The 26,862-nt window shown below is 55.5% G+C and overlaps 2 protein-coding genes across 11 annotated transcripts; both read left to right on the forward strand.

Moving 5' to 3' along the window:
• The first annotated feature begins 5,222 nt into the window (after window positions 1–5,222).
• Window positions 5,223–16,146, forward strand: SLC11A1 (solute carrier family 11 member 1). Its single transcript, XM_081583963.1, has 15 exons — window positions 5,223–5,263; window positions 5,792–5,925; window positions 6,944–7,066; window positions 7,377–7,496; window positions 8,610–8,716; window positions 9,142–9,212; window positions 9,553–9,620; window positions 10,007–10,162; window positions 11,048–11,206; window positions 12,508–12,597; window positions 12,734–12,853; window positions 13,266–13,415; window positions 14,887–14,960; window positions 15,367–15,520; window positions 15,655–16,146. The coding sequence occupies exons 1-15, from the start codon at window positions 5,257–5,259 to the stop codon at window positions 15,766–15,768; spliced, it is 1,647 nt and encodes a 548-aa protein (XP_081440089.1). The 5' UTR covers window positions 5,223–5,256; the 3' UTR covers window positions 15,769–16,146.
• Window positions 16,147–17,842: 1,696 nt separating this feature from the next.
• On the forward strand, window positions 17,843–26,668 carry CTDSP1 (CTD small phosphatase 1). Of its 10 annotated transcripts, none has more exons than XM_081584020.1 (7): window positions 17,843–17,858; window positions 22,177–22,325; window positions 22,783–22,887; window positions 23,075–23,131; window positions 23,789–23,881; window positions 24,021–24,206; window positions 24,938–26,668. In XM_081584020.1, the coding sequence occupies exons 1-7, from the start codon at window positions 17,843–17,845 to the stop codon at window positions 25,064–25,066; spliced, it is 735 nt and encodes a 244-aa protein (XP_081440146.1). In that variant the 3' UTR covers window positions 25,067–26,668. The 10 variants fall into 10 exon arrangements, with proteins under 10 accessions (XP_081440146.1, XP_081440148.1, XP_081440139.1 ...); XM_081584022.1 differs by lacking the exon at window positions 17,843–17,858 and adding an exon at window positions 20,516–20,792 and having other exon boundaries at window positions 22,177–22,329; window positions 22,786–22,887; XM_081584013.1 differs by lacking the exon at window positions 17,843–17,858 and adding an exon at window positions 20,516–20,792 and having other exon boundaries at window positions 23,765–23,881.
• Window positions 26,669–26,862: the final 194 nt, after the last annotated feature.

Genomic DNA, 26,862 nt, shown 5'->3' on the forward strand with positions numbered 1-26,862 from the left:
AAAAAACTATAAGACAATATCACAACCAGGATTTTTTCCACTTTTTTTTTTGGTCGTAATATATACATAAAGGGACTTCCCTGTGACTCAGCTGGTAAAGAATCCGCCAGCATTGCGGGAGACTTGGGTTCGATTCCTGGGTTGGGAAGATCCCCTGGAGAAGGGAAAGGCACCCTCTCCAGTATTCTGGCCTGGAGAATTTCATAAAGTGAAAGTGACACTCACTCAGTCGTGTCTGACCCTTTGCGACCCCCATCGACTGTAGCCTGCCAGGCTCCTCTGTCCATAGAATTCTCCAGGCAAGAATACTGGAGTGGGTTGCCATTCCCTTCTCCAGGGGATCTTCCTGACCCCTGGCATTGAACCCAGGTCTCCTGCACTACAGACAAATTCTTTACTGTCTGAGCCACCAGGGAAGCCCAAAATATACTGTACCCTTTTAACCAGTTTTAGGTGTACAATTCACTGGCATTAAGTACATTCACATTGTTGTACAACCATCACCACCATCTGTCTGGAACATTTTTGTCATCCCAGGCAAAACCTTTGTACCCATTAAATAATAACTCCCCTTTTCCCTGTCCCACAGCCCATAGTAATCATTGTCCTATTTCCTGTCTCTGTAAATTTGCCTCGTGTAAGTGGAATCACACAATATTTGTCCTTTTGTGACTGGCTTATGTCACTTAGCATAATGTTTTCAAGGTTCATCCACATGGTAGCATATATCAGAATTTCATTTCTCTTTAAGGCTGAACAATATTCCAGTGGATAGATATAGCACTTTATTCATCTTGATATTTGAATTATTTCCTCCTTTTGGCTACTGTGAAAAATGTTGCTCTGAACACAAGTGTACAAGTATCTGTTTGAATCTCTGCTTTCAATCAACCAGGATATTGACCTTGACACAACCCATAGCTCTTTTTCAGATGTCCCTAGTTTTACTCTTACTTATGTACAAATGTTACATAATGAAATAGTAAAATATGAAAACTTTCCAAATTGATTTTTTTCATTTAGCACAATTTCTTGGAGATTCTTCCAAGTTACTGTGTGTAGCAGTAGTTTGTTCCTAAATAGTAATCCATGGTATGTAGTGCACTTAGTTTAACCATTCTCCTGTTGAATGACAGCTAGGCTAATTTTAGTTTTGGGCTATTACAGATAAAGCTGTTATAAATGTTCATACACAGCTTTTAGTATGAACATAAGTTTTAACCTCTCTGGGGTACATGTATACCATAGTATACAGTATGAATACCACAGTATATTCTATGGTATGGATGTACTGTAGTTTGGTTAACTATTCACCTGTTGAAGAATGGTATGGATTGTTTCCAGTTTGAGCTCTTATGAATAAAGCTGCTATAAAAATTTGTGTACAGATTTCTGTGTGAACATAAATTATCATTTCTCCAGTAAAAAAAAAAAAAAGCCCAGGAGTGCAGTCGCTGAATCATACAGTAGTTGCATTTTTAATTTTTTTGGGGGGGGTTATAATTTTATTTATTTATTTTTGGCTGTGCTGGGTCTTCATTGTCGTGCCTGGGCCCTCTCCAGTTGTGGCAAGGGGGGGCTTCTCGTTGCAGTGGGTTTTCCTGCCGCTGAGCCCGGGCTTCAGTAGGTGCAGTTCAAAGGCTGCCAGGCTCTAGAGCACAGGTTCAATAGTTGTGGAGCTCCAGCTTAGCTGCTCCACCGCCCTGGGATCCTCTAGGATCAGGGATCAAACTCATGTCTCCTACATTGGCAGGTGGATTCTTTACCACTGAGTCACCAGGGAAGACCACATCTTTAATTTTTAAAGAAATTTCCAAACTATCTCCAGAGTGGTTATACCATTTTATATTCCCACAAGCAATATATGAGTGATTGACCTAGTTTCTCCACATCCTCATCAATATTTGATATTGTGACTACTTTTTATTTTAGCCACTCTGATTGGGATGTAGTCATATCTCATTATGATTCATTTGCATTTCCCTAATGGCTAATGACGCTGAACGTCTTTTCATATATTTGTTTGCCATCTGTATGTCCTGTTTGATGAAGTGTGTGTTCATGACTTCTGCCCATTTCTTTTTCATTTTCTATTTTTTTTTGGCCGTGCCACGAGACTTGTGGGATCTCAGTTCCCCAACCAGGGTTTGAATCCCTGGTCACAACAGTGAAAGCACTGAAGTCCAACCACGGGCCCCCAGGGAACTCCCTGCCCATTTCTAATTGGACTGTTGGTGTTTTCACTCTCGAGTTTTAAGAGAGTTCCCTATTTCTAGATACTGGTGTTTTGTCAGATAGGTGATTTGTTAATATTTTCTCTGAATTTTTAGCTTTTCTCTTCATTCTCTTAACATGGTTCTTCACAGAGCAAAAGTTTTCATTTTGATGAGGTCTAATTCATCCTTTTTCCCTTTATCAGTCACGCTTTTGGTGTCAAATCTAAAAAGTCTTCGTCTAGTGCTAGATCCTGAAGATTTTCTCCTACTTTTTTTGTTTGTTTGTTTTGGGCCATGCCCTGTGGGTTACAGATCTTAAGTACCCCCACCAGGGATGGAACACAAGTCACAGCAGTGAAAATGCAGAATCCTTACCACTGGACTGCCAGAGAACTCCCTCCCTTACTTTTTTTCTAAAAGTTTTATAGTTTTAAATTTACGTTTAAGTCTGTGATCCATTTTGATCAAATTGGGCTTCATGCAATTTCACTCTACGCATGTAGGGCTTAGTATTTAGCAACAACTCCAGATCTGAGGGGACCACTATGCAGATTTCCAGAGCTCTGGCTCATGGAGACACTGGCCAGAAAGCCCTGCTCTTAACCATTACACATACTGCCTCTTTTGTAAGGCAGAGTTTGTTCTGGGTTTGATCAGTCATTACAGTTACACTCACCAAGTTCCTAACTACAGGGAAGGCCTCACAAAAAATGCAAAGAGGAAGACCTCTGTCTTGTCAGGGTTCTCCAGAGAAACAGAACCAACAGAAAATATAAATAGATAGGCAGATAGATAGATAATAAGGAACTGGCCCATGAGAGTATAGAGGGCGAGAAGTCCCAAGATTTGCAAGCTGAAGACCCTGGAGTCAATGGCATATACAATTTCAATCTGAGTCTGAAGGTCTGAGAAACAGGAGAGCTGATGATGTAAGTTCTAGTCCAAACTAAGTCTGAAGACTGGAGAAGACTAGTGTTCCAGTTCAAAGGCACTCATCGAAAGAGAGAATTCTCCCTTATTCAGCCTTTTGTTCTCGTCAAATTCATTGGATGATACCCACATTAGGGAGAGAAATCTGATTTACTTAGTCTAGCGATTCAAATATTAATGTCCTCCAAAAACACCCTCACAGACACACCTAGAATGTTTGACCAAATTACTGGGCTCCCCATGGCTCAAACTAACACACAAAAATTAAACCATCACAGCCTCCTACCCCAGCCGTATCCCTCAGCCACCCCACGTTGAGTCCAAAGTAGTGATTGCAAACCTGTGTAAACCCTAGAGGTCAAGGCTGGTGACTTAAGCAATAGGACTGCACAGCAACAAACCACAATGCTGCTCTCTCATCTGTGACTCAACCATTCACCCTTTTCCCCCTGCCTCTCCTGTCCCTCCAGTCTCTTTCATCAACAAGGAGCCAGGAAATTGGCTGCCTCCCCCAACTCTGGGTTTTCAAGCTCTGGCTTAGGTTTTTGATTCAACTTGGGGACTCATCATATCCCAGATCAAGTCTGGGCTTGGGAACAAGCCCTGATTTTCTCTGTGTCTGCAGGTCCAGACTTTGGAGTTGGAAACCCCATGACAATTAAAGTTTTGAATCTTCTTGGCAGAAAAGAAAAAAAAAAAAAGGAAGAAAAAAAAAAGAAAGGTTATAGGATAGAGGACATGAGTGGGCATGACAGGGGGAAGACTCTGAGGGAGGCAAGTGGAGGGATAAAGGAGCTGGCAGCTGGCAAGGAGAGGTTGGGAGCTGGAAAGGTCTAGAGGTAATAGACTGATCATCCTAAAATGGAATCCAGCCCATAGAAATGCTTGCTTAGGTCACCCAATATTTGCAAAACATTTGAGCCCAGTATTCAAACAGCATATGTTGCATAAATTTTCCAATATCCTTGACAAAACATAGTGACAGTGGACCCATATCCTCACATGACAACTGGCTAGAACTCTGTGAGCACCGCCCTCTTCAGAAAGAGTTTATGACCTTTGTCTCCACCATTTCCTCCCACCCTCCCTCATAGCTCAGTCCGTAAAGAATCTGCCTGCAACACAGGAGATCTGGGTTCAATTCCTGGGTTGGGAAGATCCCCTGGAGAAGGAAATGGCTACCCACTCCAGTATTCTTGCCTGGAAAATCCCATGCACAGAGGAGCCTGGCAGGCTACATCCACGGGGTCACAAGAGTCGGACACGACTTAGCGACTAAACCACCACCACTCCCTATTACCTTCCCCTGATACTGAGGCTCAGCATCATTTGTCATTGAGCACGGAGCCAGCACTGTTCTTCTCAATCCCAACCGGTCTCATAGTTTATCTTACCTGCCTGGCCTCCTTGGGCACCGTTTGACCTTTTAGCTAGACTGAGCCCTTCATTTAACAGAAGGAACAAACTCAGAGACAAAATGTGATCTGGTGACAATGTCAAGTGGATCGGTGGCAGAACCAAGACCAGAATTCCAGTGCCTTTTTCTTCCGGGGATCTCTTTGGCCTGAATCTTCAATGCATGTCCCTGTGGCAGTGCCCAGAAGATCTTTCCCTCTGAGGCACTCAGTGGGCCATTGAGACCTAGGCAGCCATCAAAACTCCCTTCCTCCCAGTGGCCATGGGAGCCAAGATTAAAAAGGAGAAGGACCTGACTGCTTGTACAGGGTGAGGGTGGGCTGGTGGGCAGTCACGTGACCTAGACATGCATGCCCAAGTGGCAGGAAGTTGTCCAAAATCAAAGCTAACCTGGGAGAGGCGCAGAACTTGGGGTGCCTGGAAGGGAGCCAGAGGTGTTCTGGAGCTCAGGCCAGGAAGGGAACAAATGTCCTTACTGTGGCCACCCAGACCATTCCTCCAGAACTGGCCACTTCTGCCTTTAGAAAGTGTTTCACAACGTGCCTATGTGTGAGGACAGCTGAGGATGGGTAAGAGGGCGTGGACGCACACAATCACCACTGCCTAGAGAGGAAGCACGGGCTTCCCATGCTGCCCGGGAGGGGCTGCCCGGCACCAGCCACTCGCAGAGAGAGTGCCCGAGACTGCGGTCCTCATGTCAGGTGAGCGGCCCCCTCCAGGGACAGAGCCTGAGTGGGAGTGTGATGGGGAGAGTCAAGGCAGGCAAGGGAAGTCCCTGCTGTACCGTGGGAGTCCGGATCTCAACCACAATTCCAGACACCAGCCTGGGGCTGGGCTCTTCCCAAGCCCAAGGGCAGAGCCCTTGCAGGTTCCTTGGCTCCTGTAGGCAGCAGGGATGCGGCCTCGGGGCACGCGGTCGTGTCAGTTTCGCCTCCTCGGAACCCATGTCCCTCTCCACATCCTCCATGGAGAGAGAACTAGATCTGGGAATCTCTGCCCTCCCATGGAAGGAGGGAACCCTGAAGGCTCCACTTCTCACACATCTTCTGGAGTGTTTGGTCCATGGGTGGAGGTGATGGACCCAAGATGGGAGTGAAGGGCTCTTATTCGGTGGGGCCTTCATTTCTCCTCTCTGCCAGGAGGAGGTGGGGGAAGAGGACAGATGGCTTTAACCCTGGGCCAGTAGAAAGAGGCAGGTCACTCACCAAGGCTTGTGGGGCCCTTCGCAGGTGGCACGGGTCCCCCAAAGCAGGGGGGGACCAGATATGGCTCCATTTCCAGCCCACCCAGTCCAGGGCCACAGCAAGCGCCTCCCGGAGGGACCTACCTAAGTGAGAAGATCCCCATTCCGGATACAGAATCGGTGAGAACGCTGGAGACTTCCTGGGGTCTTTCAAGATGCACTAATCATGCAGGATCTCACCAGCCTGGGGAGGGAGGTCTCCTGAAGATCAGGGCCAGTCCCTCCCGGCTCTGAGCAGCAGTGACGGACAATGGGAACTGGCGCCCTCCTGCTTCTCTCCCCAAGTGCTTAGCTGGGGCGCTTAATATTTGTCTAAAAATTACCAAGTGGCTTTTTAAGTGAATCTCAGCTCTCCTAGGAAGGGGAAAGGAAGCGGGATGAGTTTGGTTTGCAGCCTCAAGGATTTGTTGTAATATTTAAGGAAAGGAAGCAGACAAGGGCATGGGGAGAGGTGAAGCCGGCAGGCTGGCTTCTGGGACAGTGTATGTGTTAGTTGCTCAGTCATGTCGAACTCTCAGCGACCCCATGGACTGTAGCCCACCAGGGTCCTCTGTCCATGGGATTCTCCAGGCAAGAATACTGGAATGGATAGCCATTCCCCTCTCCAGGGGATCTTCCTGACCCAGGCATCAAACCCAGGTCTCCGGCACTGCAGACAGATTCTTTCCAGTCTGAGCCACCAGGGAAGCCTAGGACATGTCATCCTGCATTTCCAGAATCTTCAGAGAGACTCAGGCTCCCCAGAATGGGGGTGGGGAGACTCTCGGCTTGGTGGACTCCAGAAAGGAGGCCCTGTGGTCTGAGAAGGGGCTGCGGAGGGAGGAGTTGGACCAGGGAGGTCTGACCCAGAAAAGTTCCCCTCTGGGCTCTGAGGATCTGCTGAGTCAGGACCTGCATGAGGCGGGCCAATCAGGTGTAGACCGCGGAACTGACCCATCCAGACAGCTGATCTGCCAGGACTCAGCAAATCCTGAGTCCCTCCCACCCTATGTGCTCCACTAACCCTCCAGGTGATAGCTCCAGGAATCGAGGGCAGGACTGGCCAGCCCGGGCCCCTGAGCCTGAGAAGGTGTCAACTGGGGGCTGGCCAAGGCCAGCTGTGCCCACCCAAGACCTCTCATTCCACTCCCCTCCACAGGGTGCATTCAGCCTGCGGAAGCTGTGGGCCTTCACGGGGCCTGGATTCCTCATGAGCATCGCATTCCTGGACCCAGGCAACATCGAGTCGGATCTTCAGGCTGGGGCTGTGGCTGGATTCAAAGTGACGGAGTCAGGGCACCGTGGGGAGGGTGGTGACCAGGCTAAGTGGGTGGAGAGCCTCAGCTTTGCCACAACTCCCCAGAGTGGCCTGCCTGGCCTGTGTTGCTGGGAACAGGTGTTAAGTTCAAATGGGCGAGAAAAGGGTCTCCAAAGCAGCCCTGCCACAATGTGGAGTGTAGGAGGGGTTGTCTTCCAGCTTTGTTTCCCCCATCCTCTCCCCAGTGAGTGTCCTAGGTTAGAAGGCCCCAGCGATTTGGGGGTTATCAGAAACTAGTCCATCTGGCTGACGGCCTCTCCCTGGCTTCTCACAGCTGCTCTGGGTGCTGCTGTGGGCCACAGTGTTGGGCTTGCTCTGCCAGCGACTGGCTGCCCGGCTGGGCGTGGTGACAGGCAAGGACTTGGGCGAGGTCTGCCATCTCTACTACCCTAAGGTGAGCTTGGTGCCCCTGGACAGGAAGCATTTGTAGCCCCAAAATCCCAAAAAGCCATTGAAAGCTTCCATGATCAAATAAAAATATCATCTCAAGTGGAGCATTGCAAGTCTGCGTGATAGATAAGGCTGAGGCTCAAATGAATAGAATGCAGAATGAGAGGGACACTAGAGATACCTTGCTCTTTTTACCAAAGAGGACATTGAAACGTGGGGAAGTGACTTGCCTAAGCAGAAAAACGGGGGCGGGGGGCCCGGGAGGGGGCAAAATTGGTGTGGAATAACCATTGGCTGGGGTGGACACTGGGCATTTGGCTGTTGTCAGCATCTAGGCAGGCAAACAGAAATTATACCACTGGATCGGTCGTAGGCATCTAATGCAGGATGTAGTCACAAAGGTGTTGACAGAGCTCAAGGAGCAAGAGAAGGAGGTGTTACCTAGAGATCAGAAAGCTGCTGGACAGAAACCCAAGGACCATCATTTGCTGTTGAGCTTCTAGAAACATTGCCACCACTGCTGATTGGAGCCCAGACTACGTGGTGCCCTTGCTGGGGCTGGCTCCCAGAAGCAGGGGGAAAAAAGATTTCTTCCTGTTTTTTAATTTTCCTTAGCTATTTCTTATTGTTGACCTAAAACAGATATTTTAGGTCAGATATTTCCCCAGCAAAGATGGGTTTATTCGGGATCAGCAGAGAATGATAATTCAGGGTCTGTAGCCATGGGGAGCCACCTGCAAGGTCTCTACGCAGCAAGGGAAGAACACTTATACGGAGGGAAAAGGGAACTTGGGAGGCTGATAGCAAACAAAGAGGCCATGACTTTTCAGTGCCTAAGTCCTTTCCAGGAAAGAAGAGTCTTCTTTCTCTTGGGCTGTGCTATCTTTGAAGGGTGTGGAAGCTTCCCCTTCTTATCTCCCAACTCTATAGAATTGAAGTTTTGTTAACTAATTTTACATGTGAAACCACCATGGCACCATGAAGCCAACTGGCAAGGCCAACTTGCAAATGTAGTTTGCAGGCTTTCAGCCCAGGCATATAGAGCCAGCTACAGACAGGTAAGTGCAGAACTGAGACAAGAGACAGCCTTGCTGACGGGATTACGTCCTCCCCCTAGGTGCCCCGCATCCTCCTCTGGCTGACCATCGAGCTAGCCATCGTGGGCTCAGACATGCAGGAAGTCATTGGCACAGCTATTGCATTCAGTCTGCTCTCAGCCGGACGGTACTCCAGAGGGGCCCTAGCTCTTCAGCCCAGGGCTGGGAACAACTGCTGCTTCCTCCCCAGGCCTTCTATTTCCCCCTGACCACTTCATCTTGCAGTCATCTCTGACTCAGTTATTGCCCAATCTGCCAGATGGGGAAACAGAGACCCAGATAATGTAAAGAGACTTGCTGCCAATCAGACAGATGTTGGTCATCTTGCAGGCTTCAGTACTGCAGCCCCAAGCTCCCTACCATGCTGGTCCCCCACCCAGCATGGAGGTGCCATTTTAGGTCTCCAGCACTCCGGCTCCCCTCTCCCTCAGCTGTCTGGGGCCCCTTGAGTGTCTGTTCCCTGGAGACCCCATTCCACGGTCTCCAGCCCTGAGGGTGGGAGATCCAGACTCCTGAACTGGGCTAGGCTGACCCAGGCCACTCTGGTTTCAGAATCCCACTCTGGGGTGGTGTCCTCATCACCATCGTGGACACTTTCTTCTTCCTCTTCCTTGATAACTACGGTGGGTGTGTGCTCCTCATCCCCAGCGGGACTCGGGCGAGGAGGGGGCTGGCAATGAATGTAATGGTGCTCTGGTGAACTGGGAGAAGGGCTCTGAGCAACCTCGCTCTGCACCGCCTTGAGCAACTTAGACTAGTGTTTCTTCATCTACAACACGCAGATACTAGCACAGAGGTCACAGGGCTGCGGGGAGGATTCAATGTGGTAACACTGGTCAACCCCGGGGTACAGTGCCTGGAACAAAGTGCTCAAGATATCAGCCATTAATAATTGCTTAAGTTACAATTTTGGTTTTGGGTGTTTTTTGTTGTTGTTGTTCAGCCCCTTTGCTCTCACCCTAGGGTTGCGGAAGCTGGAAGCCTTTTTTGGATTTCTTATTACCATAATGGCGTTGACCTTCGGCTATGAGGTGGGAAGCCAGAGCCCTAACAGGGCCCTGCACCAAAGCCACCCTACTCTGCCCCATGAAGAGCCCGACGGGACAGGGGAGAGGACCTTAGCCATGCCCTACCCCCACACCAGCCCACCGCCCATTGCCCCCACCTCACTCTCCACCCTCGCCCCTCCCCCCTCCAGTCCCTCTCCCCTCCCCCCTCTAGTCCCTCTCCCCCACTCTAGAGGCTGCTCAAGGGTGGGGCGGGGCCTAACGAGGCTCCTCCCCACAGTAAGGGAATATCCCCTGGAGAAGGGAAAGGCTACCCACTCCGGTATTCTGGCCTGGAGAATTCCATGGACTACAGTCCATGGGATCGCAAAGAGTCGGACACAACTGAGCGACTTTCACTCACCCCGCAGTACGTGGTGGCACGGCCTGCTCAGGGAGCACTGCTTCAGGGCCTGTTCCTGCCCTCGTGCCCAGGCTGCGGCCAGCCTGAGCTGCTGCAGGCCGTGGGCATCGTTGGCGCCATCATCATGCCCCACAACATCTACCTGCATTCCTCCCTGGTGAAGGTGAGCAGACTGGAGGGGAGGGAGACAAGCTCTCTCCCTTAGCGCCGCGCTGGCCCCGCCCCCAAGGCTGAAGCCCCGCCCCTTCGACGCCTGCCTTTGAATTTAGGAAGAAAGTGAATCACTCTTTATTCGATATATAATAATAGAGAGTCTACTGTGTGCTGCGGAGAAGGCAATGGCACCCCACTCCAGTACTCTTGCCTGGAAAATCCCATGGATGGAGGAGCCTGGTAGGCTACAGTCCATGGGGTCGCTAAGAGTCGGACACGACTGAGCGACTTCACTTTCACTTTTCCCTTTCATGCACTGGAGAAGGAAATGGCAACCCATTCCAGTATTCTTGCCTGGAGAATCCCAGGGATGGCAGAGCCTGGTGGGCTGCCGTCTATGGGGTCGCACAGAGTCGGACACGACTGAAGCGACTTAGCAACTGTGTGCTGGGAGCTGAGGATCAGTGAGGAAAAAGACAGATAAGTCCTCTGACTTCTTAGAGCATGTATTTCTAGTCGGGGAGGCTGACCATGAGCAAGTCAACAGTAAAGGAAAGAAATGGATTGTGAAAGATGCTCTGAAGGAAACAGCAGCATGACGGAGGATGACTGAGGAGGGGGCTCCCCTAGAAAAGGTAGCCAGCAAAGGCCTTTCTAAGGCGGTGACTTTTGAAACATGAAGGATGGGAAGGAAGATTAGGGGAGAAAATATTCTAAGCAGAAGGACCGGCAAGTGCAAAGGTCCTGAGACAGAAACAAAGGACTATCCCAGACTAACATGCAAGGGGGGCTTTAGAGAGAACGGGGTTGGGGGGAACGTAAGTGGACTGTGAGGGTACAGAGTTCTGGGACAACTCTAACGGACTTCCATGCTTCCGCCCTTTTACCTTCATAGTCTCGAGAGGTAGACCGGTCCCGGAGGGCGGACATCCGAGAAGCCAACATGTACTTCCTGATTGAAGCCACCATCGCCCTGTCTGTCTCCTTCTTCATCAACCTCTTTGTCATGGCTGTCTTTGGGCAAGCCTTCTACAAGCAGACCAACCAGGCTGCGGTGAGGCACACCCCATATATTCATGCCTCTCAAGCTCTGTGGGGGCCTCCAAAGACGGCAGCTAAGCCCTTTGAGTCTCTGTCTTGCCCTACAGGGGAGGGGAGGGAGTCTTGACCCTGGCCTCTGGCTGGGAGCCCCTTTCCCACCCCACTGGGGAGACACAGCTGCCCCCTGCAGGCTTGTAGATGGTCAGCCCTCACACCAGGGGCTCCAAGGCACACAAATCCAGGGGAGGTGATGGGGGGTGGGGAGCTGAGTCTTGGAGGACCCAGCATTCCAGCTGCACCTGAAGAATGGGCAGGATTTGCCCAGCCAGCTGTGGGGAGAACCTTCTAGGAGGGGGTGCCTGCCTAAGTATGAGCGTGAGGTTGGGAATATGCAAGCAGTCAGTTTCTTCTCTTGAGTTTCTAGTGATAATCTTCATTACTGGCAGATTTTTGTTATGTATCAGCCAGTGTCTTAGACCATGGGGATATGGCAGTCAGTGATACAAAGGACTTGCCCTCTTGTAGATTAACTTTGGAGGCAGTGAGCAAACTGGAAAAAAATCAACCAATCAGTTGATTGATTTCAAAGGAAAATATGAACAATGTTGTAAAGAAAATAAAGGGGATGATGAAACATAATTGGGGGTGTGGTTGGGGAGGGGCTTCTACATTAGCCCAGGTGGCCCAGAGAGGCCTCTTGGACGAGATGGTATTTGAGTGGACTCTGAAAGAGAAGGAACCAACCAGCTCCTCCCTGGCTTTCTGGGATTTGGGACCTGGGTCTGTCTCAGTTTTTGGGTGGGTCTCTGTCCAGAGGCACTAAAGGGGGTTGATGGGGTCAGAACAGACTAGTCAGGACACTGTTGGGTGCCTTGCTGAGTGACCTTGTGAGGTCATACCCCTCCGTGAGTCTCTGCTCCTGCAAGGAGAGAGATCTAAACAGGATGGCAAACCATAGTCACACATTGTCTTCAAGACCAACCGAGTCGCAGAGCTGTGGGAAGTGGGTCCCAGGTAAGGGAGAAGGGCCTGTGAGTTTGCTTGAGTTACTGCCAGCCAATTGTGTCTCTGTGGTAATGCCAGCTCTCACCATCAAAGAGAAGCTAGAAACCAGGCTTGTCAATGCTTCTCAATTGTAAATGTTGTCAACAAATTCACATTAAAGAAAAAAAATTTGTTGGCCAAGCAAAGTATGTCGGGCTGGATTCAGACTGTGGGCCACCAGTTTTCAACCCTTGGTCAAGGCTTGGAGGTCTGATTTTCCAGTATTGAGTGTGTGCTTCACATCTCCTTCCTACTGCCCGGTGCCTGCAGTTCAACATTTGTGCCAACAGCAGCCTCCAGGACTACGCGACGATCTTTCCCAGGAACAACCTGACAGTGGCAGTGGACATTTACCAAGGAGTGAGCAAATGGCAGGGCTGGACGCGGGTGAGGAAGGGCTCCATCCAGTGGGACCCCCCTCGCCACGCCCACTTCAGGGGCGGAGCCTGCGCGAGGAGGGGGTGGGTCCATGGTCTGACCACACCCCTCTTTCCAGGGCGTGATCCTGGGCTGCCTCTTTGGCCCTGCAGCCCTCTACATCTGGGCCGTGGGTCTCCTGGCTGCTGGACAGAGCTCCACCATGACCGGCACCTACGCGGGACAGTTTGTGATGGAGGTGTGGCTGGGCCGGGCTGGTGTCTGAGCACAAGGCAGACCACTCAGGACTCAGACATGGGCCTCCTTGATCCTTAAGGCAGCCCAACGGGTACCCTTAGAAGCCCCACTTAACAGATGAGAAAACGGAGATTTAGGGAGGTGAGGCCTGAGACTTACCCAGGACTAATAGGAGCCTTTTCTCCAAAACGGTTTAGGCTTCAGCAATCAGCTGTAGGAGGGAAAAAACCTTGCCCCCAATTTCCCCCCATCTATCCCCTCACCACCAACTATAGACAGAGCTGCCCCCATTTCAAAGATGGAAAAACAGAGGGTTCCTCCAGGTATCAGATGGGCTGAGGGAGGACGGAGGATTCCTCCCCTGAAACCCCAGTCCTACATCCCACCACCGAGTTCCCCACTGCATGCCCCAGGGCTTCCTGAAGCTGCGGTGGTCACGTTTCACCCGAGTCCTGCTCACTCGCTCCTGCGCCATCCTGCCCACCGTGCTCGTGGCTGTCTTCAGGGACCTGCGGGACCTGTCAGGCCTCAATGACCTGCTCAACGTGCTGCAGAGCCTGCTGGTGAGCCTGCGGGCCCTACCACCTCCTCCGCCCTGTGGGGCCAAACAGGAACCACAGCAATCCCCTGCCTCCCCAGACTCCCCCCCTTCCCAGGCACTATTCTAAACACACTTTACCTACAAGGTTCTGGTACTTCCCATAGCTGCCCCAGGGTGTAGGAACCGCCATTATCCCCATTTTGCAGATGGAAAAACTGATGCACGCAATTCAGTGACCAGTAGCAGAGCCAGGGGGCTTCCCTGGTGGCTCAGATGGTAAAGAATCCGTCTGCGATGCGGGAGACCTGGGCTCGATCTCTGGGTTGAGAAGATCCCTTGGAGGGGGGCATGGCAACCCACTCCAGTATTCTTGCCTGGACAATCCCCATGGACAGAGGAGCCGGGCGGGCTACAGTTCATGGGGTCACAAAGAGTCGGACACAACTGAGTGACTAAGCACAGCACAGCAGAGCTAGGATGCACACTCAGATAGCCTGGAGCCAGAGCCCCCAAACACTTTCTCCTGCTTTGGAGCCCCCACAACCTTGGGGCTTCCTTGGTGGCTCAGATGGTAAAGAATCTGTCTGCAGTGGGAGATCTGGGTTCGATCCCTGGGCTGGGAGGATCCCCTGGAGAAGGAAATGGCAATCCACTCCAGTATTCCTCCAAAATCACTGCAGATGGTGACTGCAGCCATGAAATTAAAAGATGTTTGCTCTTGGAAAAAAGCTATGACCAACCTAGACAGCATACTAAAAAGCAGAGACATTACTTTGCCAACAAAGGTCCGTCTAGTCAAAGCTATGGCTTTTCCAACAGTCATGTATGGATGTGAGAGTTGGACTATAAAGAAAGCTGAGCATCGAAGAATTGATGCTTTTGAACTGTGATGTTGGAGAAGACTCTTGAGAGTCCCTTGGACTGCAAGGAGATCCAACCAGTCCACCCTAAAGGAAATCAGTCCTGAATATTCACTGGAAGGACTGATGCTGAAGCGGAAGCTCCAGTACTTTGGCCACCTGATGCAAAGAACCGACTCACTGGAAAAGACCCTGATGCTGGGAAAGATTGAAGACAGGAGAAGGGGATGACAGAGGTGGTTAGGATGGCATCACTGAGTCAATGGACATGAGTTTGAGTAAGCTCTGGGAGTTGGTGATGGACAGGGAAGCCTGGTGTGCTGCAGTCCATGGGGTCACAAAGAGTCGGACACGACTGAGTGACTGAACTGAATTGATTTTTGCCTGGGAAATCCCATGGGCAGAGGAGCCTGGTGGGTCATCATTTGTGGGGTTCCGAAGAGTCAGACACAACTGAGCGACTAGCATACACAATAGAAGCCATAGATGTGGAGAAACAGGTTCAGAGTGGTTAGGGGACTTTCCCAAGGTTGCAGTGAAGCAGAGGGTGACTGGAACCCTGGCCTGCTCCTCCCCTCCTCACTGTATTCTAACAGCAGGGTCCTTCAGCCCCTTCCTTCTGACCCTCTCCAGCTTCCCTTCGCTGTGCTGCCCATCCTCACCTTCACCAGCATGCCCGCCTTGATGCAGGAGTTTGCCAATGGCCTGTGAGTACTCCCCAACCCCAGCACTGAGCTTACATTCTCACACTTGATCCTCACAACTACCAAGAGGTAGGAATTCTCACTATTCCAGATAAGGAATATCTGATAAGATCAGAGAGGTTAAGAAACTTGCCTAGGGTCACACAGCTAGAAAGGGGAGGAGCCAAGACTGGAATCCTGAGCCAGGGGCTATTTCTAGAGCTTTAGCTCCTCCCCTCCACCTCAGCTTCTACTCTTGCCAAATCCTGGCCGTGTGGTGCCTGGCTGGCCCAGAAGGCAGAAAATGGCCAGGGGTCTGCACCAGATCCCACAGCCCAGGGAAGCCTGCGTTAGCTCCAGGCTGACTGTGGGCCCTGGGGGAGATGCGGCTGATTCTGAATCTCCCTCTCATCTCCCTCTCATTCCCAAGGGTGAGCAAAGTCATCACTTCCTCCATCCTGGTGCTGGTCTGCGCCATCAACCTTTACTTTGTGATCAGCTACGTGTCCAACCTCCCCCACCCTGCCTACTTCAGCCTTGTAGCACTGCTGGCCGCAGCCTACCTGGGCCTCACCACCTACCTGGTACTGCTGGGTCGTCGGGTGCCTGGGGGACGGGGGAGGCAAGGAAAGGAGACCACAGACGGAGGGCAGAGCGGGGATGCACTGGGGGCTTCCTCGTAGGTCTTCTCCCCTCCTCATTGCTGCCCCTCCCTCAGGTCTGGACCTGTCTCATCACCCAGGGAGCCACTCTTCTGGCCCACAGTTCCCATCAACGCTTTCTGTATGGGCTTCCTGAAGAGGATCAGGAGAAGGGGAGGACCTCGGGATGAGCTCCCACCAGGGCCTGGCCGCGGGTGGGATGAGTGGGCACAGTGGCCTGCCAGACAAGGGTGTGTGTGTGTGTGTAGGCAGCAAGATGGAGAGGGAGTTCTGGAAGTCGGCCAACGTGAGTTCCATAGGGACCTGGTGTTTCCTAGCTCAGATCTCAGTGTTCTTGACTATAAAATGGGGACACCTACCTTGCAATGGTTGTAAATAAGACACTTAAACACAGAGCCTGGCACTTCAGATTTAAAAACAAAAGAATCATAATTCCAAAAGTATTTACTGAGCACTATCACAGGAATGACCTGACAGACCCACCCAGTCCAGGGTGGGACCCAGGCTCCAAACTGACTTAAAATAAGAGTCTGAAAATGGTACAAAAATGCTGTTGTGCTTAGTCCCTTCAGTCATGTCAGACTCTTTGCGTCCCCGTGAACCGCAGCCCACCAGGCTCCTCTGTCCATGGGATTCTCTAGACAAAAATACTGGAGTGGGTTGTCATGCCCTCCTCCAGGGGATCTTCCCCACGCAGGGAACCGCCATCTCCTGCATTGCAGGCGGATTCTTTACGGCTGAGCCACTGTGGAAGCCCAAATAAATGCTAATTGACCGCTTAATCCAAAAGAGAAGGGAAACGGAGACAGGCAAGCACAAAATCCCTGAATCATCAACAAGTGTCCCCCCTCCTCGAATGTCTGCCTCTCGCTCCTACTCTCACTGGAGTGGCCTCAGCCTTTCGGTTCCACCCGAAACCCATTTTCCAGGCAGTAAAACGGAGGCGTGGTTCTCCTCCCTTCGGGCACCAGGTCACAAAGAACCCAAGAGTCCGTGCCTCCGAGGCCCAATTCATTTGCCATCTCCCCAGGGGACCAGGCGGCTGAGACTCCCACGCCGCGTAGTCGACGCTCCCAGGGCGCTGTCTCCCAGCTCCCCCTAGGGGTAAGGGACAGTCCCGAGCGCCGCTACCCCCGCCTCCAAAGAGGAGGAGGCGGTCACTCCGGCCTCGCGCCCCGGGGCCTCGGAATCCGCCCAGGCTGGAGGGTGGGGGTGAGTTTCGTGGGCGAGGAACCCCCTCGGCCGTAGGGAGCGGCCCGGCGCCCTTTCGCCCCTTGCAGGGACTGCACTTTACAGACGTTCCCTGAGCTGTTTCTAGGCTCCCCCAAGTCCCTCCTCCGGCCTCTTCCAGTCTCTGGGACCCCCCCCCCACTCCCAGCCCGAGCGGTGGCGAGCAGCGGCGAGGAGGGGCTGCCAGCCTTTCCCCCTGGATTGAGTTTGCAGTGGGCGATGTGCTTGGAAGCACCCGCGATTTCCCGGGGATGCGGCGGGGCCGGCAGTCAGGCTCCGCGCTCAGGTTGAGGCGCTTGTTTATGAGAAGAATTTCCTCTTTCTTAAAAGGGCAACAAAACAAGTGGGGCCCTCTAATAAGAGGACCTGGATGGGACAGGTCTGGCTCACCCTACACAACGGTGCAGAGGTACCCGGACTAGAAAGCTGCCCAATTCTCTTCTGGCTTGACCCTGGAGAAGATGGGGCCCACGGGAACTGGAAGAGGGGATGAATGGGGGCCAGGTAGCCGAGAAAGGGGAGACCCTTTTTCCTACTTCCCGGAGGTGCCCCCAGCTGTACCCGCTGTCCACCTCTTTAAACAATTCTCTAGGCATTGGTTGGGCACCAGCCCTGTGCTGGACATGGGGGAGGGAGGCACAGTCTCTAAATAAAGACTACCTGGCGGAGGTGGGGGGGGGGAGTAAATAAACAAAACCAAACCGGTAAGTGTCAGCACACCTGCAAAAAGTGAGGCAAGGTCCAGAGAAGATCAAGTACTAGACAGTATTTTGAAAACGGAATAGATGGAGGGGGAACCCTCAAAGGGGAGGTGAGCATGCTAGGAGTTGGGGTTGTGTATAGGTGTGTGCAAAAGCTAGAGACAAGCAACCTTGTTGGGCATTCCCCAGAGAAACAGGCCGGCTGGTCACATGAATAGTCAAGCTTGGAACTTAGAACTTGGGGGAAAAGGAAGAGGGAGGGGACCAAAGGGCCAGCTAAGGGGTGGCCCTGGGCCTGGGTAAGGGGTTAGCCATGAGGTCAGGCCAAGGCCAATCATTTCCCTGGCCGGACCCCTCCCTACCCCAGTAGCTCTGGTCCTCCCAGCCTCCCCGCCCCTCCCACCCCCCGGCCCCGTGTTCAGATCTAACTAGAGAATCCTCCAGCCCTCCCAGCTGGGAGTGGCCTGACACCCTTACTCTCCCCAAAAGCTTCCACCCACAACTCTTATCACTACACACCCCTAGACCTCCTGACTCACTCCGAATCCACCCTGCCCTGTGGGAAGGTGCACCAGGTGTGCCTCGGGGCAGGGCGTCCTGTCTTTCTCTCCGCTTGCCGCCTACCCACTTGCCCGGGTGGGACCCCAGCTGTCAGAGGGGGAAGCTGAGATGCTGGATGATGTCCCGAGTTGCCAGAGCGAGCCTGGCTGAGTCCTAGTGTTTCTCGGCTCACCGTCCCCATGACTTGATTTCTCCTGCAGTGCAAACCAACGAAACATAAAAATAAACTGCACGGCGACTGCCACCTGCTGTAACCGAGAGGGTAGGGAGACAGCAGCGGGGTGTGGGTTTCCTTTCCCGGGGAAACCCACAGAACCCGCCCCACCCTCCAGAACGCTTCCACGGGCAACTCAATCTCCACAGACCCCTAGAGCCCGCATTGCCTGGGTGTCGGGACTCAGTCCGCATCCACCCCGCCCGAGCGGAAGGGGCACCTCGGCGAGCCCCGAAGCCGGGGGATGGGGGGCCGGGGTAAGCGGGGTAGGGCAGGTCTCCTGGGAGGAGTCAACAACCTCGAAGACTGGAGAGGACGATGGGGGTGTGTCTTAGAGGCCGGAGGTGAAGGGAATAGCGACTGGGCGGGCGGGGGTGGGGGGCGCGGTCCTGCCCGCCCTATCCCCGCTCCTCTGACCGTCGAAGGGACAGCCGGCCAGGTTCCAGCCTCCCGAGAGGGGGAGGGGAGCGGAAGGAAGGCGAGCCGCTCAGACTAGAGACGAGGCCAGGGGTTCGCTCAGCTCTCCGCCGCCCATTTCCTTTTGGGGTCAGCACCCGCTGGGCATCCGGAGATAAAGCCGAGGCGCCGCCCCGGGGCCGGACCGAAGGGGAGGGGGCTCCGCCCGGCGTCCGGAATCCCCCCTCTGTCCCTACCGCACTAGTTGGGACTCAGTTTCTTTATCTGTAAAACGGGTTTTTAAAGGAGTTGTTAAATGAGATGTCCAGCCACAGCCGGACCCAGACGTAAGTGCTTGCAGCACGTTGGCGATTATTGTGACTAAAACCAGAAGGCGAGTCGTGCTGTCCAGAGGATCCACAGCCTGCGACCACCTCCCCACCCCGCCCTGGACCCCAGGCCCGAAGCGGGCGCGCCTTGGGGCCAGCTCTGCTCGCGCCCCGCCGCCCGCGCGGGGCCTCTCCCTCCCGGGCGCCCCCTCCGCGCGGCCGGGAGAACGTGCGCCGCGCTCGCACCCGGCGGCCGGACGAGACACGGCGCGCCCGCCCCGCCCCGCCCCGCCCGGCGGGGGAAGGAAGTGCCGGGGCGTGTTTATCAAGCCTTGGCGTTATTAATATTCTTAAAATGTGAACACAAAATAGTAACGATAAATGGAAGGAACTTCATAGACAGGAAAACAAACAAACAAACCCCGCCCGTAAACCTCACTGCGCAGCACACGGGAGTTTTGCTCGCGAACAATTCGCGTGGAAACGCGGGCCCCGCGCCCGGGGCGAGTCTGCAGGGACCCGAGTGGAGCGGGTGTGCCAGTGGATGTCCGTGGTCCCCACGGTCCGGCATCGAGTCCCACTGTGTGGGCCCGCGGCCTGATTTCCCCTCCGCAGCAGTCACAGAGGGGCCGGCGGGTGGGAAGCGGGGGGGGGGGGGCGGTGCTGGGAAAAAGGAGGGTTTCATTTCTTCGAGGTCGGTGGGATTTGGCTATGAGAAGCGGTAGGAAGCTCATTCAGGCAGAAGGAACAGCACGTATAAAGGCCCTGAGGTGTGGAGGCCCTTGGCTTCAGGCGAGAAAACCAGGTGGCTGAAGTGGGCATGGGAAGTGGACGTGGCCGGGAGCCTGGTGAGGCGGTTGGGAGAGGTCGGCAGGGGGCACCCTGGGGCAGACAGCTGGAATTTCTGCTCTCTACAGCTCCGGGTTTAGGGAAAGGGGCCCGAAACTGCCGGTAGGTCATGATCCGGTTAGGGACCTAATTGTGTGGATCTGCACAGTCGTTTGGAGGTGCAGCAGAGGTTTTGCACGCTCACGACTTCCGCTGCGACCACCGGAGAGAAGACCCACTTTTCAGACCAGATGGTGTTATCCCCATTTCCCAGATGAGAAGACCGAGAAGCTGCCAGTCCCCGACCTTTGGACTGTTCAGAGGTGGAGTCGCGCTGCCTCGGGGCACTCCCGGGCGCGGGCGCCCCGGGCGGGCCTTGGTCCCGGGCCACCCAGCGCAGGGAACCGTGGGCCGGGGTGCTGGTCCTGCCACGCAGCCGCAGAGGCTTAGCCTCGCTGGCGGGCGGGCGGCGGGAAAGGAGGCGGCGCCCCCGGGAGCGCGGCAGGAACCCGGCCGGGCCCGCCTCCCTGCCCACCGAGCTGCGCCGGCCCCTCAAGTGATGAAAGCCTCGGCCGAGTCCAGGTCACGCTGAAGCCGTTGCCCTTTTAAGGGGGAGCCTTGAAACGGCGCCCGGGTTCCATGTTTGCATCCGCCTCGCGGGGAGGAAACTCCATGTTGTAACAAAGTTTCCTCCGCGCCCCCTCCCTCCCCCTCCCCCTTAGAACCTGGCTCCCCTCCCCTCCGAAGCTCGCGGGGATCCCTCCCTCCCACCCCTCCCCTCCCCCCCGTGCCCCGATTCCGGCCCGAGCCGGGGGGGAGGCCGGGCTCCCGGGCCAGAGTCCGGCCGGAGCGGAGCGCGCCCGGCCCCATGGACAGCTCGGCCGTCATTACTCAGATCAGCAAGGAGGAAGCGCGGAGCCCGCTACGGAGCAAAGGTACTCGGGCGCGCGGAGAGGCGCTTAGACTAGCCGCCGCAAAGAGGACGTGGCCGGGACCCTCTCGGGGGCGACAGTTGTTGCCGCCGCCCGGGGCGCCCGCCTTGGCGGGGCCCGAAGCTTCCAACTGGAGGGAGAGCTGAGTGAGAGTTTGAACTTGCAGAGACTCGGAGACCCGGGGCGGGGCCTGGCGTGTTTTGGGGCGCTCCGGTCTGCTCGAAGTGGGGAAACTGAGGCAGGGGTGGAGCACGGGGCGTCCTCCGGGTTTCCCAGACTGGGTGTGCGCGAGGCCCAAGAGTCCCCCCCTCCCCTTCTCCCCTTTGGCGCCAAGGGGGCTGGGAGATGGGGGGGCTGAAGAGGGCGCCTTCAGGCCACCAGCTGAGACTCCGCCCCCTCCGGGCCGCGGTCTGGCTGGGGCGGTCTGGAGGGGACGCAGAGGTGACAGCGGGCTGGGGAGGGTTGGAAAGATCTCCCGCTAACACACGGCCACGTTCCCCACAAACTTCCGCGTCCCGCGTGGAGGCGCGGAGAGAGACAACCACTTCTAAGGATTGCCCGCGCGCCCGCAGGAGACGCGTGATCAGACCGCACACTTGGCTCCCCGAGCCGGTGAGCGCTGTGTCTGTGCATACACGCACCGACACGAGATGCCGCCAGCCTCGGCCGGGCACCCCGGGACTGATGGTTCTGGTCTAGGGGGTCTGCCCCTCCCTGTCCCGGTGTGGACTTAAGAGGCTAGGAAGTTCCTCGAGGTCTGTCCACTGGTGGCTGGGACCTAGCTCCGCCCGGGGTCGGCGGGGTTGGGTAGGGGGTCGGGTGAGGGTGGGCCGGTCTATAAGCGGGATCTAGGTTGGAGGTCCGGGCGGGGGCGGAGGAGGAGGGGCCAGTAGATGGCCGCAGGACACTAGCCTCAAGCCCCCACCCCCTGTTGTCTGGGCCCAGCTTCAGGGAGGACTTTGGACCTCTGGAGGCTAAGGATGGAAGGAGGGCGGGAGTGGGCCCCAGGGCCCCAAGCTCCAGCCCTCTTTGGTAGGGGCCCTACTGACCAGGGGCTGCTCAGGTCCAGTGGGTGTCAGGAGGTACCCCTATGGGCTGCCCCCCCAACAGAGATGGAAACTGTTGGGAAGAGAAAACACCTCCTGTCCCAGCCTCCAACCAGCCCACTCCCTAATGTGGGTGACGCTGTACCCACATTAGAAGAACTTGTGGGGAACGGAGGGGTGGCCTGTAGCCAAGACTGTCAGGCTGCCACCTTAGTGTGTCTCCTTCAGTGAAGGCAGCACGGCCAGACCCCCTCAGCCCAGGGGTTGGCAACTGGGCATGTAGGCACAGCCCTTCCGACCAGGCAGTGTGCACGCCCCCACTTTGGGCCTCCCTGCTTCAGGTGACCAGAAGTCAGCAGCCTCTCAGAAGCCCCGGAGCCGGGGCATCCTCCACTCACTCTTCTGCTGTGTCTGCCGGGATGACGGGGAGGCCCTGCCCACCCACAGCGGGGCACCCCTGCTCGTGGAGGAGAATGGTGCCGTCCCCAAGGTGCGTGCTGGCCAAGAGGGGGCTATGGGGACACCTGGACTCAGCCTTCCCAGGGTTGTAAGGGAAGGGGGTTCTTCATGATGTGCTGCTAGGCGCTGTGGAGGGGGGTGAAGCCCCCCTACCTCCCACCAAGCCCTCCACCCTCCCAGGCCTTCCCAACCCTGACTGCCTCCCTGGGAAGGGCCCCCAGCTCCAGGGATTCTGAATTTCCTCTTCAGAAGTGGAGGCTTTCCTCTGCGTTGGTTTCCCAGGTCAGGAAGTGAAGCCCAGAGAGCCAGGCAGCCAGCCTACTCCTAGGCTCCAGGGTTGGCAGGGGCAAAGCTGGGAAGGGGCTGGTGTCTCCACTCTGTCCTTGGGGCTCTCCAGGAAGAGGGCTGGGGGAGGGAAGACCTGGGGGAGGAGAAATGACTGGGGCTTGAGAGAGGTGGCAGCAGCCAGCCCCTCCTTATCCCCACAGCAGACCCCAGTCCAGTACCTGCTCCCTGAGGCCAAAGCCCAGGACTCAGACAAGATCTGCGTGGTCATCGACCTGGACGAGACCCTGGTGCACAGTTCCTTCAAGGTGGGCCCCTGCCCAGCAGCCCTCAGGTCCCAGTCTCTGAGCCCTGGATAGGGTTTTGATAAATGTGGAATTGTCAGAAGTTCAGAAAGGGTGTGAGACTTGGCTGAGGTCACATAGACCCTGGCCTACCTGGAGGGTGGTCCCGGCGGGCCTCGCCCCAGCTCCAGCAGCTCTCTTCCCCCTGCAGCCAGTGAACAATGCTGACTTCATCATTCCTGTGGAGATTGATGGGGTGGTCCACCAGGTGAGGGGCTGGGGGTGGGGGGGAGGTGGTAGGGTTGGCATCTGTTTTCCAGACCCCAGGCTCCTCCCACCAGTCCTGAGAGCCTTAGATGGGATTTTGATAAATATGGAATGTCTGAGGCCCAGAGAGGGTGTGAGACTTGCCTGAGGTCACACAGATCCTCAGGGACTTGGCCCAGCTCCAAGGCCTGCAGGGAGTGGCGGGGTTGGGGGGGGTCTTCCTCGGTGCCCCCTTGCCCCCACCCTGCCCGGGACCCAGTTCAAGTAATTCAGGATAGGTTGTGTGCTGTCCAGCCTGTTCTCCATTACTTGGCTCGGGGGCCGGTGCCCTGCAGCCTTGGGGTGAGGGGGTTGCCCCAGGCCCCCACATCTGGCCGAGGCCCTGGCGGAGGAAGGGGTGGGAATTAGTGATTCCCTCTGAGGTAGGGCCCGAAGACAGGAGTCGGAAGTTATTTGATCCTCTTGAGGGACGGGGTGGTTTACCCGGCGGTGGTGGGGGTGGCTGGCCAAGCGGAGCCCACAGGCCCTGGGACCAGCCACCCTCCTGTGCTCCTCTGCCTCTCGCACCTAACTCCTGCCCAGCCCCCCAGCCACCCCACCCCGCCTCACCCCACCCAGGCCCATGGGCCAGCAGTCCCCTCACTGGCCCACCCCCCAGGTCTATGTGCTGAAGCGGCCCCACGTCGATGAGTTCCTGCAGCGGATGGGTGAGCTCTTCGAATGCGTGCTGTTCACCGCCAGCCTGGCCAAGGTGAGCCCTCCACCCTCTGCAGGGCTCCCTGGGCACCTCTGCTTCCTGTCTGCCTCCGACACATGACCTCTGGGCAGAGGTCTCTGGGTCCCTCTTGGCGCCCCACCCCTACCCCGATGACCCACCTCCCACCCCTCAGTACGCAGACCCTGTAGCTGACCTGTTGGACAAGTGGGGGGCCTTCCGGGCGCGGCTGTTTCGGGAGTCATGTGTCTTCCACCGGGGGAACTACGTGAAGGACCTGAGCCGACTGGGCCGAGACCTGCGTCGGGTGCTCATCCTGGACAACTCACCTGCCTCCTATGTCTTCCATCCAGATAATGCTGTGAGTGCCTGGCAGGACGGGGGTTGGGACCCTGCGGGGTTCTGGTCCTTCCCGTTTCTCCCTCTTTTCTTTCCTCAGTGGCCCCTGCCTGCTGCCCACTCGCCTTGTCCACCCATAGCTGCCCCAGGTCTTTTATTAGTCACTCAGTCCATTCTGCCTGCATGTACAGGGGGCCTGCCGTGGGTTTGGGTCCCTTGCTGGGCACCAGAGCAGTTTCCACTTCATCCTAACAGTTGTGAACTGTTAGTGGATCCCAGAAATAACTTTTTAAAAAAATGAAATAGAACCAAACCTGTCAAGTGCTTAGAACACAATAGAGTAAGGGCTTTGCAGGTGGCGCTAGTGGTAAAAAAACCCACCTGCCAATGTGGGAGACATAGGAGATGTGGGTTGGATCCCTGGGTCAGGAAGATCCCCTGGAGAAGGGAATGGCAACCCACTCCAGTATTCTTGCCTGGAGAATCCCATGGACAGAGGAGCCTGGCGGGCTACAGTCCATGGGGTCCCTAAAAGTCAGACACGACTGAAGGGACTGAGCTCAAACATGCAGGATTGAATATGGTTCCCTAAAACTTCTGCTCTGACTTGTGTGGTTGGTGTGACTTATTGGGAAACTGTGGGTGAGGGGCTTCCAGGAGGTAGGCCACCGAGGGGTAGGTGCTCAGGGCTGATCTGGATGCTCTGTGCCCAGGGCCCCCTGCCCTCCTCATGGCCCCGCACCCATCTTCCAGGTACCAGTGGCCTCGTGGTTTGACAACATGAGTGACACAGAGCTCCACGATCTCCTGCCCTTCTTCGAGCAGCTCAGCCGTGTGGACGACGTGTACTCAGTGCTCAGGCAGCCTCGGCCGGGCAGCTAGTGAGGCGCCACGGGGCTCGGACCTGCCCCTGACCACACCCGCACCCCTCTCACTCGGACTCTGCCTTAAGAAAACTCAGCGCCATGGGGAAGCGGGGTCTCCCCACCTCCCCCGCCCCCCCACAAGCCTGGCCAGGCTCTGGAGGGGGCAGCAGGCTGCACGGAGGCCGATGAGCCCCTGGGTCCCTGAGTCAGTGCCTTAGAACCTCCTTCTTGGGGGACCCGAGGGGCTCTGTGTGCCACTCCCCCGTCCTTCCTCTCTCTCTCTCTCTGCACCGCCATGTTTCTCTGCTGCCAAATTGGGCCCCTCAGGCCCTTCCGGTTCTGCTTGGGGGAGGGGCAGGGTTTGAGCTGCCCTCTGCCTTGGACACCCCCCCCCAACCAGCCTGGGAACAGTGGACACCAAGTGCCTTGCATAGAGCCCTCTTCCCAACCTGATTTTCCCAGGGCCACGATCTGGGTCAGCTCTGCCTGGAACAGCTTTCAGGTTGCTGCAATCTAGGCTGGTGGGGGAGGACCCTGTCTCCCCACCTCTTCCCTGGGGACTGCTGCAGCCCTCCTACCCACTCCCCCCACCTCTGCCTAGGGCAGGGAGGTTTGATCTGTTTCCACTTGTGAAGGGAGCAGGGGTCTGTTGTTCAGGACCCCAGAATCCAGCTGCTCTGGGCCCGCCAGCTGCTGAGGGCTGCTTCCCACACTGCCTCCGAGTTCCAACCTCTCACCTCTGCCTTGGCCACCCCGGAGGCCCTGGGGCTTGGTGCCCCCAGCTCCATGTTGGGGCCCAGGAAATATCCTGCGGTGCCGTATAAATATGTATATGTGTATATAGACTTTTAGGGAAGGGGGAGAGAGAAGGGTCCAGGTAGAGACAACCTTCCCTTGCCCCTTTCCTGGGCCCATGAACTAGTTGGGGGAGGAGGGAAAGGATTTTTACATTTTTTAAACTACTATTTTCTGAATGAAACAGGCTGGCCCAAGGGGCCCCAGGCCCTGTCCTTTGTCCCTCACACCCTCTCTGCTCCGTTCATTCATTCATTCAAAAAACATTTATTGAGCACCTTTTCTGTGCCCAGTGCTGTGCCAGGCCCACCAGTGGAGTTTGTGTGTGGGTCTCTAGACCACCTAACTGGTGCCTCCCCACCCCCACCCCATACTTCTCCGGTGCCTTTAGGGGATCTGTAGGAGGTGGGACCCTCCTTGTGGGGTTTGGGGGTCTCCAGGAAACCTGGCCAAACTGTCCCCCGCCCCTGTGCCAACCCCACCCCTGCAGCCCCTCTGCTTTGCCCCCTGCTGGCTGGGGGCAGCTCCCAGGATGTCCTGCCTTCCAGCTCTGAGTCCTTTATCTGGAATCCCTCCCCCAAATGCTGAGTCTGGAGGCCAGGGCCTTGGGCTCTCCCAAAGGCCTAACGGTTAAGGGGACCCACATACCAGTGCCAAGGGGGATGTCAAGTGGACATGTAATTACCCTCCCTCCCCCTTGGGGGGGCAGGGAGGACAAAGTTGGTCTGACTTGGGTGACCCTCCCATCTAAGTGCCTTCTCTGTAACGGAGAGCTCCACAGTTTGATAAGAACTAAAGAGAAAGCCAGACCCCCCCCCCCCAATCCTGGCTCTGTGGTTATTGATGGGGAGGGGGGCATTGAAGCTGGGGGGAAGTCCAGTGAAGCCACACCTGCTTCAGCAAACCCTTTGGAGGGAAGGGGATTGTAGTGGAGGGAAGGGCTGCCCTCACCCTTCTAGGGGCGTCAAGCCTGGAAGTGCAAACTTTGAATGGGTCTGAGTGCATCTGCGCTGTTTG

Source organism: Giraffa tippelskirchi, chromosome 3 (assembly GCF_054371585.1).
Source record: "Giraffa tippelskirchi isolate mGirTip1 chromosome 3, T2T-mGirTip1v1.2.pri, whole genome shotgun sequence".
Taxonomy (NCBI): domain Eukaryota; kingdom Metazoa; phylum Chordata; class Mammalia; order Artiodactyla; family Giraffidae; genus Giraffa; species Giraffa tippelskirchi.